Genomic DNA, 20135 nt, shown 5'->3' on the forward strand with positions numbered 1-20135 from the left:
ACTCACATTCAAAATTGAAGAGCAAGTATAAAAACAAGTGGTAGGTATTCATGATTCTCAATGGAATATGACCTCACTGTATTTTTATATAAATGCACATAAAAATGTATGCAAATTTCTAGTCATAGAAGTAGAATATTAGAGTCTTACTATTCTGTGACTTTGTGAGACTCTCTATGTGTGTGTCAGTTTTAGTTCTGGGGTAAATTAAGATAAGAAGGTAAGGTAAGAAAGTTCAAAAGTGAGCAATCAGCATGGTAAACTGGGGCTATAGCAAGCTTGGAAAAATGAAAATATTTGAAGGCCTTCTTTTTTTTGTCCAGTGGTTAGGAGTAGAAACTAAGCCTTGTGGGTATTAATTCTAAGGAGACTGATTTTGGTTTGATTTAAAATATATTCCTTTTTTTAAACAGTATTTTAAATAGGTTGCTATGATAGTACTGAGTTCCCCATAAATCAAAGTATTCAAGAAAACGATACAGATACCATTTAACTCGGATGTTGATTATATCTCAGAATACTCCAACAGAGATTATCTCTTTTAAATGTCTTATTGAGCAATTCCAGGACAGTAGAAAAGGAAAATGAATTGCTACCCAACTCCTTTTTGAAGTATCTTCTTTTTTCTATAAGAGACTGTGCCAAACTTTAGGGGTTAAAGGAAACATAACAAAAGTAAATATGCTATACTGCTCCCTGCCTCCACCCCCTCAACAGAGATTCCACATCAGTTTGGAAGATGAGACTGATGCATAACACATAGAGCAATTAAATGGGAATAAAGACCATAGAGCCAAATATTTAAAAGTTGATAGGTGGTAAAACAGTAAGTTCTGAAGTCAAGAGGGATCATAGGCTAAGCAAGCAGGATACGTGGAAAAAACTAGAACTATAGACTGACTCAGAATGACCAATAATCTAATACACCGAATGGGTGTACTAAAGTTTAAATAGGTTTTGCAGATTATTCTTGCATCATTTTCTCTAATTTAAAGTAATCTTAATTGTGTGTGTATGTGGTATACATGTGTATAAATCTATAAGCAACTGTAAATACATATGTACAGAGCTGTATATCTGCACTTGTGCCTAGAAAGAAACTTTGAGAGTCTCTATATGAAGATATAATTTCTGGTAGAACTTTGACCCTCCTCCTAGGAAAATGGCAGATCTTGGACAATCTCTCATCTCTCGAGTCAGTTCTGTAGATCTGCAGTGGAGAAAATGGGTGCATTCTTTCAAAACTTCACATTGCTCCCAATTCCAAAGAAATCAAGCAAAATGAACAGCAGTAATAACAATAGTTACAAAGTGAAAGGTAGCAAAGGGAAGTCAGCACGGTCTTCATGGTACACTCTCAAGGGTGGTCCAGTCAAAGACCACTGGAGCAAAAGTAAAAGGAGACTCAGAATGTACCTGCACTTGCTCCAGAACCCAAAAAAGAATATTGTAAGAGAAAAAACAAAAATTATAATTTTTTTTTAAAAAACGAAGAAATAGGATTCTCAAAATGTATGGAGGCCTTTTAACTTGGGTGGAAAAAATTGGGGCAACGACAGCAGCCAGGGAATGAAGACACTTAATATTCCCATAGGAGTCCCATACCCATCTCAGTCACTCATAGATAGTTACTTGGCTGATGGAAAACAAAAATAGTAAGATCTGGAAATAAGTACAACTGCGTTAGGGAGCTAGGAAAACATGCCCAGCCTAAAGGCGTCCAAATGCAATTTTTCATTTGGGCTAATCTGGTCCAAACATGGACCTCCGTGTTATTTTTCCTGATTAATGTCTGTGTTGGAAACCAGGGAACTCGGCAGTTTCAAGTGTCCACATGACCAGTTTTCAGTATGAAAAATACCAGGCACTGTTGGGGGTGTTGTAAAAAATGATTTTCTTTGTGTAGGTACATTTCTAACTCTCCTTTTAACCATAAATGTATTCAAATATAACAACTTTCATGTAGTCTTTGACCTTCAAAAAATAAAACAGGAATGTGCCACGGACTTGGTTGGTGGAGATAGGGAACATTTAGTCAGTACAATTTAAAAGGGAAATTATAAGTTCGCTTACATTTAAGAGGGTTGAGCATTAAGTGCAAAATGAGGATTTCTTACTATGAAGCACCTTAGAAGGGGGAATTGATGTCTGGAGGGGCATTTCTGGCTCTGACCCTGCAGCAAGGCTCTGAATCTCAGATTCCTCGTCTGGAAAATGGGCTGAATAATATCAGTTATGTTTAATCACAGGTATATGATCAGGGTTAAAGGAGATAATGTGTGCAAATATCCATAACCTGGGAAGAACTATGCAAATACATCCTTAGCATTCAAAGTCGTTAACAATAGCATAGTTATTTTATACTTATAAACAAATGCTACAGTCAGCTTGTCTAAATTGACATAAATAAACTTTCAGGAAAGAGAAACAGAGCTCCATGTGGGATCTACATCTGATACAGTTATTATATTAAACATTTTGGAACAATCAATTTGATGGTTGTCTCTTTTCTAGGATTTAAAAAAAATCACAAATTCTCGATTCTGCACACACCGCATAGACATTTTTACATTTTCCTTTGGAGCCTGCTTCACTGGTAGTTTCCTGCAAGATAGTGATTTGCTCCTCTCTGCTCTGGGAGCAGCCTTAGGGAGTGGGTAAGAGGAGAGAATCTCTGTTGGTGGTAGGCTCTGTTCTGCAGAAACCCCCTAATCCTCTGTTTACCACAACATGAGTCTATTGCCATAGAAATGATAGTTGAGATCCCAGAGTCAACCTCACTGACTTCACAGCAGGACCTTGTAAAAGGAGAAGCCATGCTAACAAAGGGAAAACACAATTTATCAGAATAGTAGGCAGCCTGTTGCCTTGAAAGAAAGGGGGATTGTCAACATTCAAATAAAAATGCATGAATGAGCTATGCTGTTGGGTATGCTGTAGTTGATTATCTGTGTCGTACTGCCCGACTAAAAGTAGTCATTTGAAATTTTATGTCATTTAATAGTTTGCTTGAAGAGGTCAGGAATTTCCCTTGATTGCACTTGTTTCTTATTGAAATAAGAAACAAGCAGATTCTAATTAATCTTGTTGTGCAACTGATGTTTCTGTGGTCAAAGATTTTCCCTTTTCATGATGTGTTGTTTTTGTTTGTATGTTTGTTGTGTGTGTTGTGTGTGTTTTGTCTTGTTTCTATTAATAGAAGAAAGTGAACCTGAACAAGATACTAAAGGTATTTTTTTTCTTTCTGCCCTTCTTTTTAAATATATGGTTCTATTCAATTGTTTATTTTTTGCTGACCTTATAGACAATTCTAGGTGCCTATTTTTTTATTTTTATTTATTTTATTTTATTTTATTTTATTTTATTTTAATTTTATTTTATTTTATTTTATTTTATTATTTTTAGGAAATAACAAATGATGGACCAGGAATATTGTCAGCATTTGACTGAGTGTTATTAGATAGGCTGCTTTGTTTTATAATGTACTTATTGACCACTTACTTTTATTAAGTAAACTCTGAAAATGCAAACAAAATGACATAAATCAGCTTGAGACTATAAATCTCACACTGGTTGTAACAGAAAGTTACCTTTTGACTGAAAGCCTTTTTGGCGGAAGGGGATGTAGTGGGAAGGGAAGGTGTTACAAGTTTTGGAGAAATGTAAAAATGTCAAGATGCCAGCTTAGGTTCTTATTGTTATTATTCCAAGAAGACAAGTATTATGAAACTGCTTGAAACAAAATCAAATCAATCAAATTTAAATTAATTTTAATTGTAGATATATACATCTATTTAGTGGAATATGTTTAGAAGAAAGTAGATGGATTTGTTTGGGGGGAAAAATTCTACTTTGTAGAATAAGAGTTTTTCTTCCAAGTGAGCACCTTCTATCTTGATTAAGATTCAAGCTTTGTGTTGTTCTAACCTAAACTTTTATGTATTTTGGATAAGATTCACAAGTTCTCATATGATACCATTTGGCTCTAGAAATAAACTTTAGGCTGATAGTAATTGAAACAGCACCTCCTTAGGATCTCAAATAAGGTATTTGAAATGCTTTTCTATTTCCAAACATCAGGCTGTATACAATCAAACTTAGATAAAATCATTTCACCTGCTCCTGTGTGATTCTTTTTTTTTTTTTTTTTTTTATTTGCTTTCACTTCATTTCCAGCAGTCACTGCTGGTTAGAATCAAGTAACCTTTAAAAAATCTCCTTAAGGCACACTAGAATTAAATGAAGAAAGGGAAAAAATGACAGAAAATAAAATCCATGTGAGCTCATTGTGTCCTTTGAAATAATTGCTCAGGAACAGAATTTATAAGGGATTTAAGTATTCCTCTGGTCCTACCAAGAAAGGAGAGGCAATTCATCTCAAGCCAAACTGCTTGTGCATTTCGAGACTTCATTTGGGTCCCCTGCCCTAGGCTTTCCATTGCACCATCCGGGCAATTTCAGACTGAGTAATAGCTCTATCTCCCTATTACAAATTCAAATTATACCTTAAAATGACAATCAGTAATAAGATTTATTATGTATCTGAAAGTGCTTTGGAAAATGGAAAGAGAAAGGGAAGGAGGGAGGGATGAATGAGAATGAGAACATAATATGGTTATGTTTTTATATAGGATTTTGGAATCACTGGCTGCTTACGCCCAGTTTTGAAAGTATGATTCTCAATCTGCAGTTAGTGCTGTAGATTTACGCACAAGAAATTAAAGCCCCAAACTCATGAATGAATACCACAACAGAAAATCCAGGGATAAACAGATCGCCTATGTCTATTTCCCATGATGCAGATGAACAGTAATTTGCTTGCCCCCACAAGAAAGCAAGTGGGATAGGGCTTACAGCAAATTGGAGAATAATGGATAAGACTATAGAAAGAAGAGTTGCACCGTGTTTTTTCTTAAAATCCATACCAAAACAGTTGTAAACATTCTCTAAATTACTAAGTAATGCTGTACCTCTTCTATTAAGCAACTAGTTTAGGTAACAAAAACACTTTTATACTGTTTTTGGATGCAAATAAAATGCAAGATAGGGATATTCAGTGGATATTTTACTTGATATGAAATATACCACATTACTTTTAAAATGGATGACCTAAAGTGCATTGTCAGTTTGGGGCTACCACCAAAATAATGGGAGTGTATTACTGCATGACATCTAAGTTTATTATTACCAGCGCATTATTATCCATGAAAGTCAGCATTCGTTTTTAATTGCAACTGGCCTTACTGTTTTTCAACGTTTGATAAATACGGTGGAATTTTTTCATCCCTCCTTCACCTCTTCTGCTTGAAGCTAGTAACAAATACAGATGGGTATAAAAATATCAGTTTTATTGCTGATAAAGCTGGATTGAAAAATAAAACTTTCTACTTTTCCATCCAAGAATTAGACTAACATCTGTCTCCTCATCCTTCTCAGCCCCTCCCCGCTCTTTAACCTTTCACCCTAAGTTGTAAGACAGAGAAGCCCTGAGCTGGGATGGTTACTGCACCTTAACCCCATACCCTTCTTGTTTGAGGGTAGCTGGGAGACTGATGGTCCCATGGGAGCTGTGATACTCATAACAGACAAGTCCCTTTCTCCAATATCACCAAGCAGAAGAGTCATTCATTCATTGATTCATTCACTGATTCAACAAATATTTATTGAATGGCTGCTATGTACCATGCAGAGCTCTATCTACTTATCAATTGGCCTGTGTTAGTGAACAAAGCAAGCTCTGCCCTTATGGTGCTTACATTCCAGAGGAGGAGACTGCCAACAAACAAACAAGTCAATAGTTATGACCTGGTGATAAGTGCTATGAAGAAACACAAACAAGGGTAAGGGACTGTGTTGAGAAACATTTTGATAAGGAGACATCTGTGACCTTCTTTGGGGGTGGGGAGGGGGAAACCGGCAGGAAGGGTGGAAGACATCTTTCAATACTGGAAAAAGGAGACAAGTTCTATTTTATCTTTTGGCAAGAATGTGGGTGCGCAAAAAACAGCTTCCCTTTTATTCCTGGCCTTTTTCCCCTCTTAACCCACTAGACTTAACAATGCATGTGGAGAAGCGGGAGCTGGTTAATTGAATAAAGAGCACTGAGGGGACACAAGCTACCCACATGGGGTCAGCAAGGAGCTCCCTCAGCATCCCAGCTCCCACTTTGGGGAAGTGAAACCCATGGGTTCACTGTGATTGAAGGCGTAGTTTCAACACACCCACAGAAAGGAAATGGAATCACAAGATTTATTATTTACAAATCCCAGAAGCCAGGGTCTCAGGAACATCCTGTGAGCCCAGGGAAGGGCAGTCCTCTGACCCAGGTCACAGAGAAGAGAGTGGGACAGCAAGAAGCTATACTTACAAGGTTATTGGGACAGAAGATACTCACTTTTTTAGGGCTTCCCTCTAAGTGATCATTTTAAAAGGTGCCCAGGAAAAGCAAAGTGGGGATTTATGACAGACATCTGAAACTCAAGTCCCTATCTAAATGTCTAGATTCTGGGTGTGGTAAGGTTATCATATTTTAGAATGCTGAGGCAGCAACTCAGGAAAACAAAGTTGTTTTTTTCAAAAGTTGTTTTTCTCAACACACAATGAAATATACCCTGGCTCAGAGGAGGGTATATCTATCTGCTCTTTTGGAGGAGGAGACCAGAAGTTTATCAGCACCATCACACCTTCATGAAGCCACTGAAAATGCCAATCCCGCTCTTTTTTGTACCATCCTGTGCCCCACTGGACCCCCTAGAAGGTTCTGATATGGGACAGAGCATTATATTAAGTAAATTCACTACAAGGCCATGTTGACTCTATCTTATTTACCATCTCACATTATGCTTAGCTATGTTGTGCAATATAGATCATCAAAAGTTTGCGGTGAGCCCAAATGATATTCTAAATAATATAATACCAGCCAAAAGTAAAAAAAAAAAAAAAGCTGTAAATTAGAACAAAATAAATCCTCCCTTATTACTGCATTTCCAGGAAGAATTTACAGTCCCTAAGTGAAAACTTTTGTCTCTATAAATTAAAGCAGAAGTATCTAGATTTCATTCTTATCCATCTTTTTATTTTGCTCTTTAGCCAGACGGCTCTCATTCAGGTTCAAGGGTACAGAGTTACCTGCAGTAGCTGCTGGTTACACTTTTCTAGTACCTATGGGATTGAGATAATCCCACTCTCAATCTCTCAAGGATCCTGCTTTTTTCAGAATCTGAGAGGTAATTCGATCCATAAAATGATGAATACAGTAGTTTCACACTCAAAAAATGTAAGACACACAAGCATAACCTCAACCCCAAAAAGCTATTTCAACCAAATGATGAACATGGACTCAGATATGTTGTACAATCTATGTCTCTACTATTATAGTCAGAAAACATTAGAAAAGAAGCAAATATCGGAGAGCACCCTTGCTAGGATGCCTTCTTTGGGGGTGGGAAGGGGGAAACTGGCAGGAAGGGTGGAAGACATCTTTCAATACTGGAAAAAGGGGAAAGTTCTATTTTTATCTTTTGGCAAGAATGTGGGTGCGCAAAAAACAGCTTCCCTTTTATTCCTGGCCTTTTCCCCCTCTTAACCCACTAGACTTAACAATGCAGTGGATGCCAGCCAGTCTGTTGTCAAGAGTACACAACCTGTGAGTTTGGACTGAGTTGGGAGAAATCTCCCATCGGGTGGTCAGATGGGTCACCGTGTGTCACTGCGGTACATCCGGAAGAAGTGTGCACTGCCTCCAAGCTGGCTGGTCTTGAGAAATTTAGTATTTCCAGGGAGGACAGCCTGTCACTTAATCTTGATTGACACTTGATCCTTCCGAGTCATTCATTATGCAACTTTTTAATTTCCTATTTCACCTTGGAGTCCTGCTTTTCTGGAACTTCAGTAGAGGTACAGACTTCACGCCTTCTTTTAAGGTGACATGTTTATCCCTGACTACCAGGACTGGCTCCATAACCTGTGGGCCAGGTGCAAATGACAATGATTTTAATCCAAAAATCGCTAGTAAGTTCAAGACACAGACAGCAGATAATTAAACCAAGCATGGGGCACTCGTAGCAACGTGCCCCATGAAACCCCACAGGGTCACTCACTTTTCCAGCCAACTCTGCTGATCACTATGGCTACTGCCACTCATTGTGCTATGGAATCTTTCAGGCTCTATAACTCACCTGGTAGGGAAAATTTTCCCCACATTTCGTTTCAATTTAGGATTATCCCTCATAGAATTTTGATCTAAAACTATGGTAGATATTTCTGAGGCTTTTAGGATTGCTGCCTCTGCCAAATGTTCCTCCTCAGAGCCTTACTTGCCTTCAGTTTCAGAGTTTTCTAAAACTTGATACTATTTGAATGGCAGAAGAAGTGTAGGTCTCATCACATGTTCTCTGGAGCTGTGGAGTAGGCTCCACAGCAATATTTTAAAATGTTATTGTAAGATTTCCAATCTTACAGAAAAGTAGGTACAGTAATATAGTGAACTCCCATGTTCCCATTACCCACTAGCAACAACGATCAACAGTCTACTGATTTTGTTTCTTTGATTCTACTGCTATTTTATTGCTGTTGGTTTCTTTTAAAGCAAATCCCAGACATAGATTCAATCAACCAATACGTACCTTAGTGTAGGGATTTTTTAAAAAAATACAATTGCATTATCATTTTTATTATTCCACCCATCCGCAATTAGCACTAATTTCTTAGTACCATTTACTATCAGGACTGCACAGTTTTAATCCAATTATCTCAAAATATCTTTCTTCATCTAATCTATTGAGTAAGAATCCAAATAACATCCACACATTGCATATGAGTTTATGCCTCCTAAGTCTTTTTGACTCTATAATATTTCTCTTTTTCTTTATCCCCTGATACAAGTTATTTATTGAGAAAATTATAATTTGTCCTATTGAATTGTCTATATTCTGAATTTGAATGAGTTGTATCCCTGTAACGTTGCTTAACATGTTCCTTAACCTCTATGTTTTGTCAGATGGGAATTAGACTACACGATTTATTAAAAGCAGTCTCAGTTTTGTTTCAGGGGTCAGATTCAGCTGTATTTTAAACATTTGATGCCTTTTTTAACCACCTGTTCCCTTAAAGATGGAGCCTTCCTTGCTTTTCCTTTCTTCTGGCTTTTGTGCCTAACATTGTATTTCTAACATGCTCTTCTAGATTCCATCTCTTACAGTCCTCAATATCAAAAAGTTGGGAGTTGAATTAATCTGAACCTGCAAATCTAAAATTAGAATCTGCAAAAAGGATTCAGTTGTCAAATCATATCTTCCTCAGATGTTCTCTTCATTAATCAGTAGGGATTCAGTCTCAGAATAGAATATTAATGATCTATTCTCCTGCTCACACTTGGCCTAAAATATTTCTTTCTTTTTTGGCACAATGTGCTCATTTCATTCTCTAAAACATTTGACAAATTTTGTGTGTCCTCCCACTGTGATATAGTTGAAGATATAAATCATTCATTAATTATTTAATTAATTCAATTAAATACTATTACTTTGGTCAGGCACTCTTCTGAACAAAACAAACTAGGTTTTTGGTTGCTGAAAACTCACAATCTACAGAGGGGGAGAGGGGCAGACAATAGACAAATAAAAAATAACTTATGATAGTGGTAAGATATGTAAAGGCAATAAAACAGGATGACGAAAAAGTGAATGGAAGCAGGCTATACCTTATGTTGGGTGGTCAAGGAAGGCCTTTCTGAGGAAATTCCACTTAACCAGAGACTGGATGATACAATGAATGTGCCACATGAAGATCTGGGATGAGTGCTCTAGGCCGAGGGAAAGCATAGACAAGCTCCTAAAGAAGGAAGAAGCTTGGACAGTGGTGAGAAACGTAGAGTTATAGCATTAAGTGGCTTAGAAGCCACAGTATGGCATTTGGTCTTACCTTAATATAGAGGGAACATAGAAGGAGTTTACACAGGAGAACACAATTTGATCTGCATTTTTAAAAGACCACTCCAGTTTGAGCATTCCCTTTAGGAGTCACTCACCACTTCTGTTTTCCTAACAGTTTTTGCCAGAATCCTGAGGGCTCCTGAATCCCACAATGTCACATTTGGCTCCTTTGTGACCCTGCGCTGTACAGCAACAGGCATCCCTGTGCCCACCATCAGCTGGATTGAAAACGGAAATGCTGTGAGTGCCATCTGTACGGGGACTTGTCTGGGGAAGACTCAGTGGAGAGGAATTTCAGGATAGACCACATAAGTGTGAAGTTGCCTTGATCTCTGTTACTGATCCCACCTGCACCTCCATTTTTCAAAGTCTTTCAGGATTTTCATCCTAGAAGTCATTGCCCTAAAAATTATACTCCATGGGTTTGCCTCTTTCCTTGTATCGTAGAGTAGAAAAATCAAAAAAAAAATTTATGCTTTTATATAAAAGTGAAGAGGTAAAATTCCTTCCCACACAGGTAAAATAATTTTCACAAAACTCATCAGCATAAAAATTAGTTCACTGGAACTAGAGGTACTTTGATGAAAAACAATCCAGAATTAGAACCCGTAACTGTCAGTTTAATATCCTTTAATTCATTTTTATACTGATAATAATAACATATATTAAGTGATACTGTGTACCAGGCTCTGTTCTAAGCACTTTACATATAAATGTTCATTTACTCATTCTACAAATATCTACTGAGAATCTCCCAGGTATCAGGCAATATTTTAGACATTATGGATACAGGAACAAATAAAACAAGTAAACTAAGTCAGTCAGAGAAAGACAAATACCCTATTATTTCACTCATATGTGGAATTTAAGAAACAAAACAGATGAACATAGGGAAAGGAAAGGAAAAATAAAATAAGATAAAAATTGAGAGGGAGGCATATCATAAGAGACAGTGAACTCTAGGAAACAAACTGAGGGTTGCTGGAGGGGAGATGGGGGCAGGAAGGGACAAGAGGGTGAAGGGTATTAAGGAGGGCACTAGATGTAACAATCACTGAGCATATATGCAACTGGTGAATCACTAAATTCTACCTCTGAAACTAATAAAATAAAAAAATAAAGTCATATTTTCAAAAAGAAAAACTAAAAAAAAAAAAAAAAAAAAAGTGAAGTTCCCTGCCTCAAAGAGCTTACATTATGACAGGGAAAGACAAACAAAATAAAACAAATAGCAGAATATTCTATGCAGACAGTGTCGAATACTATGGAGAAAAATAATGCAGGAAAATGAGACAGAATATGCAACCTTAGGAGAAAGATTCCATTTTCAATAGAGTGGTCAAGGAAGCCTCATTTAGATGAAGACATTTGAGCTAAGATGTGAAGACTGAGGATGAGACTATGTCAATAATCATGGGAAGAAAACTGGGGAGAGTCAGATAAACTTGCAGAAAGTATGTCAAAGGAGGGATCCCTGGGTGGCGCAGCGGTTTGGCGCCTGCCTTTGGCCCAGGGCGCGATCCTGGAGACCCGGGATCGAATCCCACGTCGGGCTCCCAGTGCATGGAGCCTGCTTCTCCCTCTGCCTATGTCTCTGCCCCTCTCTCTCTCTCTCTCTCTGTGACTATCATAAATAAATAAAAAATAAACAAATATATTAAAAAAAAGAAAGTATGTCAAAGGAATAGCAAGTAGTCAATGTGACTGGAGGTGAGTGAGCAAAGAGGAAAGAAATAAGGGGTGTAATTTAGGAATCATGGATCATATAAGCTCATGTAGGGCATTGAAAGAACTTTGGCTTTTGAGTGAGATGGGATGCCATTTTAGGTGTCTTTCTGTTACCTGTTTTCCTGCTGACTCTTGTTCATTGTGCTTTGTTTCCTTGTGTGCCTAGTTATCTTTGACTAAGTGCTGTTCACTATTTAGGGGAGAGGAAGCCAGGAATTAATTTGAAGTCTAGATAAAGGTACCTTTCTCCAGAAAGAATTTTTTGTTTATTTCTGCCAAGGACCGGAAGCAACTACTTATCTTGGACCATCTTAAACCTAATTCAAGGTTTGAGGCTTCTTGGTTATCCCAGATAATTATCCCAGCCTGCAATTCTACATGGGCTATTTCACTTGTAGTTATTATTGACACCTCCCTGATACTTGATTCTTTGAGACATTAGTTTCTTGTATCTCTTATTAGACTCCTAACCCTTATGAAACCCAGAGTTTTGATTTCTCTCTCCTCACTCCTCAAAGGAAACACATTTTTCTGGGTTGGAAAAATGTCTTAAGGAGAATGAAAGTTTCTAAGTTTGTTATATTTTTAAAAGTATCTTTCCAGAATTTTAATTTTTTTCAGTGTGAGAGCTGGTTTGATAACCCAGCTTACCAATATCGGAAATAAGAATCTATCATGAATTATCATAATTATATTTTATAGATTTTAATCACTTCATGTTTGGTTTGCATTCAGTCTCTAGTTTCTGATATTCTTTATGAGGTTAAAGATATTTATTTTAATCTTAATCTAACAAATGTTTTTAACATAAATATGTTGTAAACTCAATGAAATGCCTTGTCATTATTTTAACTTTGTGATGAACATGTCATTTTTCACTTTAAATTGGAAAGTTTTTTCATTCTTTAAACACATTGCTCTTTTTTTGTTTGTTTAATTGTGTGGTTTCAAATTTGCTGTAATTTCTTTAGGATTATTGCATATATTTTCAAAAATGGAAATAGCCTAGTTTTTAAGAACTCTCCTGCTCAGGTTTTGTTAACAATATTATGCCAGCCCTACAGAATCAATTGGTAAATTGATGTATTTTCTTTCGACACAGAATTTAAAGGGAAGAACTTGAGATGCAAATCTCTCTTAAACTCAGGGACATTTTCCTCTATTGTATCCTTAACAATTGTTTTTCTCTTCTCTACATTTTATCTCTGCAGAGCGTAAGATTAGAAAGAATGTAGTTGTAATAGAAATTCATTAGACTTCTAGTAAATAAATTTATTTTAAACCCACAATCTTTCTAATCTTTATGCTCTGCATATTTTTGTGGAGAGATACATAATCTGTCAACTTTTTCTCAGGCTCTAGTGCTTAACATAAATGTCCCCCACAAACACCCATGAAAGAGGCTCTAGCCCATAGATAGATGCCTCAGCCTAGTGCTATATGCACTCCTAATAGTTCATAACGTTCTTCCACTACTCTACTCACTCTCTCAAAGTCTGCCCCTACTTACAGCCTTGTTATCTGAACTCTGGAATTTTCCATGACTTTATAGGGAGATGTATCCATTCTCCTCTCAGTGAAATTTAGGTTTCAGCGACTTGGTTGATACTAATTTTTCTATGAAGCCAGTCACATCTCTTTGTATCTTCCAGAAATTGCTGAGTATTTCTGGCCCTTTGATTATGATACCCTTCTGCCCTTCTATAGATTTATTTTTCTTAATTTTAGGCTTGATTTATCTTTTGGGATTTGGGGGTAGAAAAAGGAGAGTTAAACATATGGGCTGAGATTATCTTTGTAAACCGGGTGCTGAGCAAGCATGACTTGCAAGCAATATGACCTCATTTAATATCTTCTTTTTTCTTCGAAGTTTCTTCAGCAGGGTAAGTTCTTTTCTCACCATAAAGTCCTGCCCCAAGCAGGTTCTGTGACTTTCCCAGTTGCTTTTAGGTGATTTTACATTACTAACACCATCCCAATTTAGTAATTCTAAGTACCTAACCCTAAGTAATGACCAAAGTTTCCAACTGCAATTCACAAATGGGAACTTTCTCTTTCTCCCTTTCTTTCCTTTCCTTTCCTTTCCTTTCAGATTTAAAAAAAACAAAACAAAACAAAACAAAAAAAACTCCCCACTCAACGTGGGGCTCAAACTCACTACCCTGAGATCAATTATTGCACACTCTACAGAGAGAGCCAGCCTCCCTTTCTTAAAACTACAGATTGCATGCCACCTGCCTTCCACAACAGTCCTGCGGTTGGCTTCTTCTCTCACACTCATTCACTCTTCCTCTACTTCCTAACTGCTATTTAAGACTCCTACAGGTTTAGGGTTGGAAGAAGGGAGGAGCAGTAATTGAAATGGAAAAGTTCTAATTTAACTGACACTGTTTTCGGCTGGTTTTCCACCACTGTTCCAGACAAGTATTTAAAATGACTCTTTCCATCATGGACACATTCATGATTCTTCAGAAATCAAGGCCTATTCAAGATGACCTTAGTGACTCCTTTTCCTCAGAGCAGCCATCTTCCTCTTAGCTTCCAGTTTGTTAGTTGATGAGAAGTCTTTCTGTTGGGATCCCATCAATGTCTCAAAAATACCTTTGGGGAAGATTGAAAATAATTCCAAACCAGATCTTCTATAAAACCTGTATATCCACAGTGATCCAGATCACTGAGCAGAGCTGCCCCTCTTTGCTCCTTCCGTTGGAGCTGCTAGGCAGCCTGGCTCTGCCCTTCAGACTTTACAGGTGGGTATCAGATACATCTCTGCTGTGTCAACAAATTGCAAGTGTGTCAGAGTCCCCAAGACCACCTTCAAATTTGATGATTCACTAGAAGGATTCAGAGAACTCAGAAAAGCCATTATTCTTATGGTTATTGTTTATTACAGTGAAAGGACACAGACTAAACTCAGTAGTGGGCAATCAGTTGTTCTCTCCATGTGGAGTCCCATGGAGAGCTCCTAATTCTCCCAGCAATGATGTCAACATGTATGGTGTCTTGTAAGGAAGCTCAGCCAGCCATGGTGTCCAGAGTTTTTCCTGAGGGTCAGTTACAAAAGCATGGAGGTTTCACATGACTGACCTTAGTTAGCCTCTGACCTTTCCAAAGGTCAAACTGATACAGTATAGCCTAGAGTCCCTGCTGAACAAATAGAGCTATTCACCATAATTTGCACTGTAACACAAACTATCTGGCATGGCTCATGGTCTCAGATATACAAAGACCCTCTTATGAGGCAGGATTTTCCAAGGGATGAGAGGTTATCTCTTAGAAGCAAGTCAAAGGCCAGTCCTTTCTTTCAAATGTTCAGGGTCTGAGCATCTTGAGTCTACTTTAACGTTAACCCTTTACTACACGGCAGGGGACATATGCCAACCCTTCAGGTGGTCCTACTGAAGATCCTCTTTCATACCTTAAGGAGATGGGGTGCTTTTTGAACCAGTCCAGTGGGTGGAGTGAGGATGGTTCTCACTACAACTCAAACCTTGATGAATCATCTAAGGGATTCTCAATTATTTTCATTTTTCATGTCCTCCAGTATGGTCTCTCTCCAACTTTTTGGGATCTTGGTTTCAAGGTCCACATGTTGTCATATTACAATATATTAACATTTAAAAGCATTTTAAAGTCAAAGGAACGTTGTAAATGAGGAGAAAAAAAGAAACAGAAGGAAAGAAAGGAAGGAAGGGAAAGTGCAGTCTGAGACAAGACATGGGAAGGGAAGGAGGGCAAGGAGAGAAGTGTGTGGGAAACAAAGCACATCCCTGTGTGAAATTCTGGTGGATGTTGTTAACACCAGGAAAAAGATGCCAAATTCTAAGCCCACCTCAACTAATGAAGAGTGTTATTCTGCAATAGCAGCCACTTTAGGGCTTAAATTCATTTATTATTTTTGTTTTCACTATTATTTTTGCTAAAGGGGTCTTTTTCCTGATACATGCACAAAACTGTTTTCGCAAAAATTATGTTTAAAACTAATTTAGCTTGTCTAAATTGCCTACTATCCATCTCTTCAAAATATAGTCAGTAAGGAAAATAATGTCACTCTATGAGCTTGCTACTTGAGGTATGATAAATAAGAACAGGTGAAGGGTTAGCAGACATAAGCAAGAAATGACTCTCTTCAGCAAATATAATTGTAGGGAAGCTCACTCACCTCTCAGACACTGATTTTCTCATGTTTGTAATGACAGAAGTGTCAGGTGGCTGGAGAAAATGATCCCTAATATGACATCAGGGGTACGTTCTCCAATGCTGTTAAGTTACAATCAAGAAACTAGTAGTTCCTATTCTTCTCTAGCTCTCTAATTAAACTTCAAGTGTCATTTAAAATTCAAATCTTATTTGGCAGTTGGTTTTGTGGCTCTCCTGTGGAAGCTGCTGGTGTTGTCTTTGGCCTCTCAAGGTAGTGTAAAGTTATGTCCTAAGAAAGCAGGTGGACTGATGATAGGACTTTACTGATTTGACTTCCTCTGTGAAAACAGGAATAAAGAAAATGGAAAGACACATGCTTTTAAAAAAAATTCAATGTTTTCAGAGGCTCACATGAGTGTAGAACTGGAAGATGCAAGATTAGTCTCTGTTGGAGTTGAGAAGTAATAAAAAAAAGTCAGATAATTTGAATTAGTTTTGGTCTTATTGAGAGCCCAACTTAATCATTCAAGATGTGATTCGCAAAAAGCAGGAAGTAAAATAGACCCATTGCTTCAGATTCTAAAAGAGGAACTAATAGTGACTTTCAGGAAGAAAGCAAAAGTACATCTGTGGTTCTCATGGCCAGAGAGAGGGTTGCTCTTACAGCCAACTTTTGTTCATGGTGCTACTACCCACGTCCAAATAGAAACTGAGATGATCTTGCTTGTGCTGACACAAATTACAGGAAATGGAGGCAATCTCAGGCATTTAATAACCAAGCAGCAAACCAGAAAAGTCTATTGAGAACAGGGAAGGGCCCACAGCCCTGGTATTATTTTGGGTGGACTGAACAAACATGAATGCAGAGCTGGGAGCTAATTGGCACAGAATAAAACAGAGTTTGAACTGTAGCTCTTCACTAACTACAAATCAGTGAACTAATTTCACTAACACACTAGTCAGAATAATGGGAATTCTAAAGGATGTGGCGGCTCCTTTCCTCCCTGCCTCTATGAATCCATCAATAACCTGAAACCCTGAGCAGTTAGAAGAGAAAGGCTAGCCATGTGTCCCAAAGCAATCAAGAATTATTTTGTTTTCTTCCTACGGAAATGTCATTCATTTCTCATGAAAATTTGTAGTCTGAGATGAATTTCAGAATAAGTAGTAATATTCCTTTCGTTTCATAATATTGAAAGTAGTAGTTTCATGTGGATAGAACAGAGATTACTTTTCTAAAAGAAAATAAACTTGTATTTTGATGACCAGGTTTATGTCAAGTTACATTGATGATATCTCCATTATTTTGGCATTCAAATAAAAAATGTAGAATTACATGTCTCTCTTGTTTTTCCAATAAATACACTTCCTAAAATATTTTAAAAGTTGAATCACTTTAATTTGCTAAAAGAATTTCATAAAACAATGAAATTATCTGTGTCGGAGATTGTGCTTTTGAATTTTCTTAAAGGGAGGCTTTTATTTTATACACATTTTTTAAGAGGTAGTATTTTGGGTTCAAAGTATATGAACTTTGGAGTTATCTTATTAGCTGTGTAAATGAAAATAATTACATATATCAACTGGGATATATCATATGGAATATTGTAGCAGCCAGATTGAAAGAGGTCACTATGGTGATGTTGATCAGAAACAATATGGAAAATTTTCTCAGTCTGTTATCCCTTTTTTAGGATGTGTAGACAGACATTATTATATCTCCCTAAACATGGACCCTTCTGGGCCATACCCTACAGCTCCATGAGGTATTCTCAGCAAGCTGGAACTACATGTAAGACCAAGCCATCGAAGCCAGAATACCTTTCAGAGGTCTTCCTGCACCAAGGTCAAGTCATGAAGTTACGACATTATCCATAACTTCGAGGAAATTCTCTCAAACCAGCATCATTAATGTATTGATGATATATAAAAATATTCCACAGGTCAATACTAGTTTGCTGCTTTCAAAAAGCTTTGCCACACATTATCTCAAGTGTAAACATATTTGCATATGCATATTTATGATCAAGTTTCCTATTTGCCTCTTCATGAGGTCACTGTCTCAGAAAGAGAACCCCACATACAGAGCAGAGACCTGTTTATCCATCTCCTTCAGGTCAGTATGTCTGAGTGACTTGGAGAAAATCACATGTTTACTGTAAATACCAGCTATCGTCATCTCAATTAAGTACTCAGTTTTGCCTCAGCACACCTTGCTCAAAACTCAGTAATAATTGGAAACTTAGGGACAAAAAAGAGATCAGAATGGAGGGCAAAGGGTTGTTTTTATTTTGAGGCCATCAAAAAATACTTAACGGTTGGTCAGGATGATCCATGAAGAAAGAAAAACAAATTCAAACTATGACTAACAAGGCTTGCTGTGCATGAGTCACAAACTGAATCAGGCAAAGCCTCTGGAAACAGGAGGAAAAGCCTTTAGGAGCCACATCATAACTGAGCAATGAGCCTTGTAACCTGTTGGTCTCCTTGCTGAACTATTTCCATACCTGGCTGAAGTCCAGGAGAAGAGAGGCCAGCCAGTTTAAAACTCATCCTCTTTCCCACCAAGAATGTTCTCAGGGACCTTGAGGAGGAGTTTAAGGAATGACTTTCTTAGGTGTGAACATGAAAATAGTGCTAGTTCAGTCAACTCTGGGGGATGACTCGTTCCCAACTTGTCTCCAAGGCCTGTGCGCTGACCTCCTTTCTGAAGGGGGGATTAACCTCGTGAAGGAGCAGGGGCGGGGGGGAAGTAATTGTTCTGTAGATTTCACTTCTACAAACTGGGAAGGGGTTATATTTATAAATGAAATACCCCAATAGCATAAAGCGTGTTGATTGAGCACAGACGTTTGAGGCCTGTAGCCTTTTTCTCCATTGTTGCTCTGTTGCTAAAATTCAGAGAGCAAAATTGTATTTCAAGTTACTCCATCTTCTCTATCTAACTTGGAGATTCAAATCCATAAGACGTTGCGCTTCCGCTAAATATGATAATGATGCATCCTATCTTAATTCCCAACTGAGTCTGTCTCTTAAAGATATTTTTTTCTCTGCCTTGTCAATTTCTCACAAAGTTCTAGCTATTTATCCGGGGAATCTGCCATAAGACTTGATCTGACTTAAATTGATACTCACCTGGAATTTTTATCATAAGGATTGAATCCAGTAGTACAGAGAAGGAATACAAAGACAAAGAAGCTAATTGGACCAACTTCCCTGCTTAATAACTACAGAGAGAGCTTGGATCCAAAGCCAGCCAGCCACCTGGCAGCAAAAAAAGGAAGCTGGTTTCCCCCCAGGGTTTCCCCTCCCCCTTGTTAGTCTAACTGTTGAAACAGGCAAAATAGCAAAATAACTGGTTCTAATTTTCTTATTTCCAGCCCTGTTCCCTACCATGGGACAAAGAGAGAGAGCTTTCAAGGCCACTCCTCCGAGATGAGGCCAAGGTGAATCATGGCCTGATTCCTTGGTTGTCTTTCCATTCAAATTTCCCTCAGAGACAGAACATAAAGACTCCTAACTAAACTGGCATCTTCCCCTCATACAAACAGTGACGATTAAAGAATAATTATCATAACAAGGGTACAGATTCTAACTCTGCAACCTCATAGAAAGTGCTGGGCAACTGTCTTTCTCACAGAGCTGAAAAGGTGATGACTAATGAGCACTTACATATATTAACCCGCCAGTTGGGGACCAATACTGCATTGATATCCTGGCGCTTCAAAGACATTTGCTTTTCTGATTTAAATAGTATGGCATGGTGTATGTCATGCCTCGGAAACAGAATTGGTTTTTATAACCTTTTCATAACCATCTATCTATCTGGTGTGCATTTGTGGGGAACTGAATAGGAGTTAACAATTATGTAATGCTCACAAGTCTGTGGGTCGACAGGGTGGTTTTGCTGATCTGGGCCATGATTTCATGATCTTGGCTGATCTAGTTCCTAAGACTGGCACATTGACTGGGGGCTAGTTGATCCAGAATGGCCTCGCTTGTATATCTAGTGGTTGTTCTTGGCTCTCAGCTGGGGCAGTGCAGAAAACTGGGCCATGTGTGCCTCCTCCTCTAGCAGGCTAGCTCTGGGTTGGTCATAGGAGGTCATGGGTTCCAAGAGCAACAAGAAAGTAAGCCACAATGTGCAAGAATTTTACGAGTCTGTTTCTGATTTTCTCCGACAAGTACAAGGCCAAGTTTAGATTCAAAGCACAGAGAGAGATGCTACCTCTTGGGGGAAGAGCTACGTTACAAGGTCACAGGCATAGAGAAAGAAAAGGTTTTGGCTATTTTTGCGATCTACCACATGTCTTTTGATCATAATTTTGATGCTGT

General features: G+C 37.9%; 1 protein-coding gene across 1 annotated transcript in view; it reads left to right on the forward strand.

Moving 5' to 3' along the window:
- Positions 1 to 20135, forward strand: part of MUSK (muscle associated receptor tyrosine kinase) — an 89751-nt gene that overhangs the window by 37345 nt on the left and 32271 nt on the right. Inside the window, exons 6-7 of the mRNA XM_038553299.1 lie at positions 3200 to 3229; positions 10048 to 10172. Of these exons, the coding sequence (XP_038409227.1) occupies positions 3200 to 3229; positions 10048 to 10172 (155 nt within the window). The remainder of the gene's footprint in view (positions 1 to 3199; positions 3230 to 10047; positions 10173 to 20135) is intronic.

Source organism: Canis lupus, chromosome 11 (genome assembly GCF_011100685.1).
Source record: "Canis lupus familiaris isolate Mischka breed German Shepherd chromosome 11, alternate assembly UU_Cfam_GSD_1.0, whole genome shotgun sequence".
NCBI lineage: Eukaryota > Metazoa > Chordata > Mammalia > Carnivora > Canidae > Canis > Canis lupus.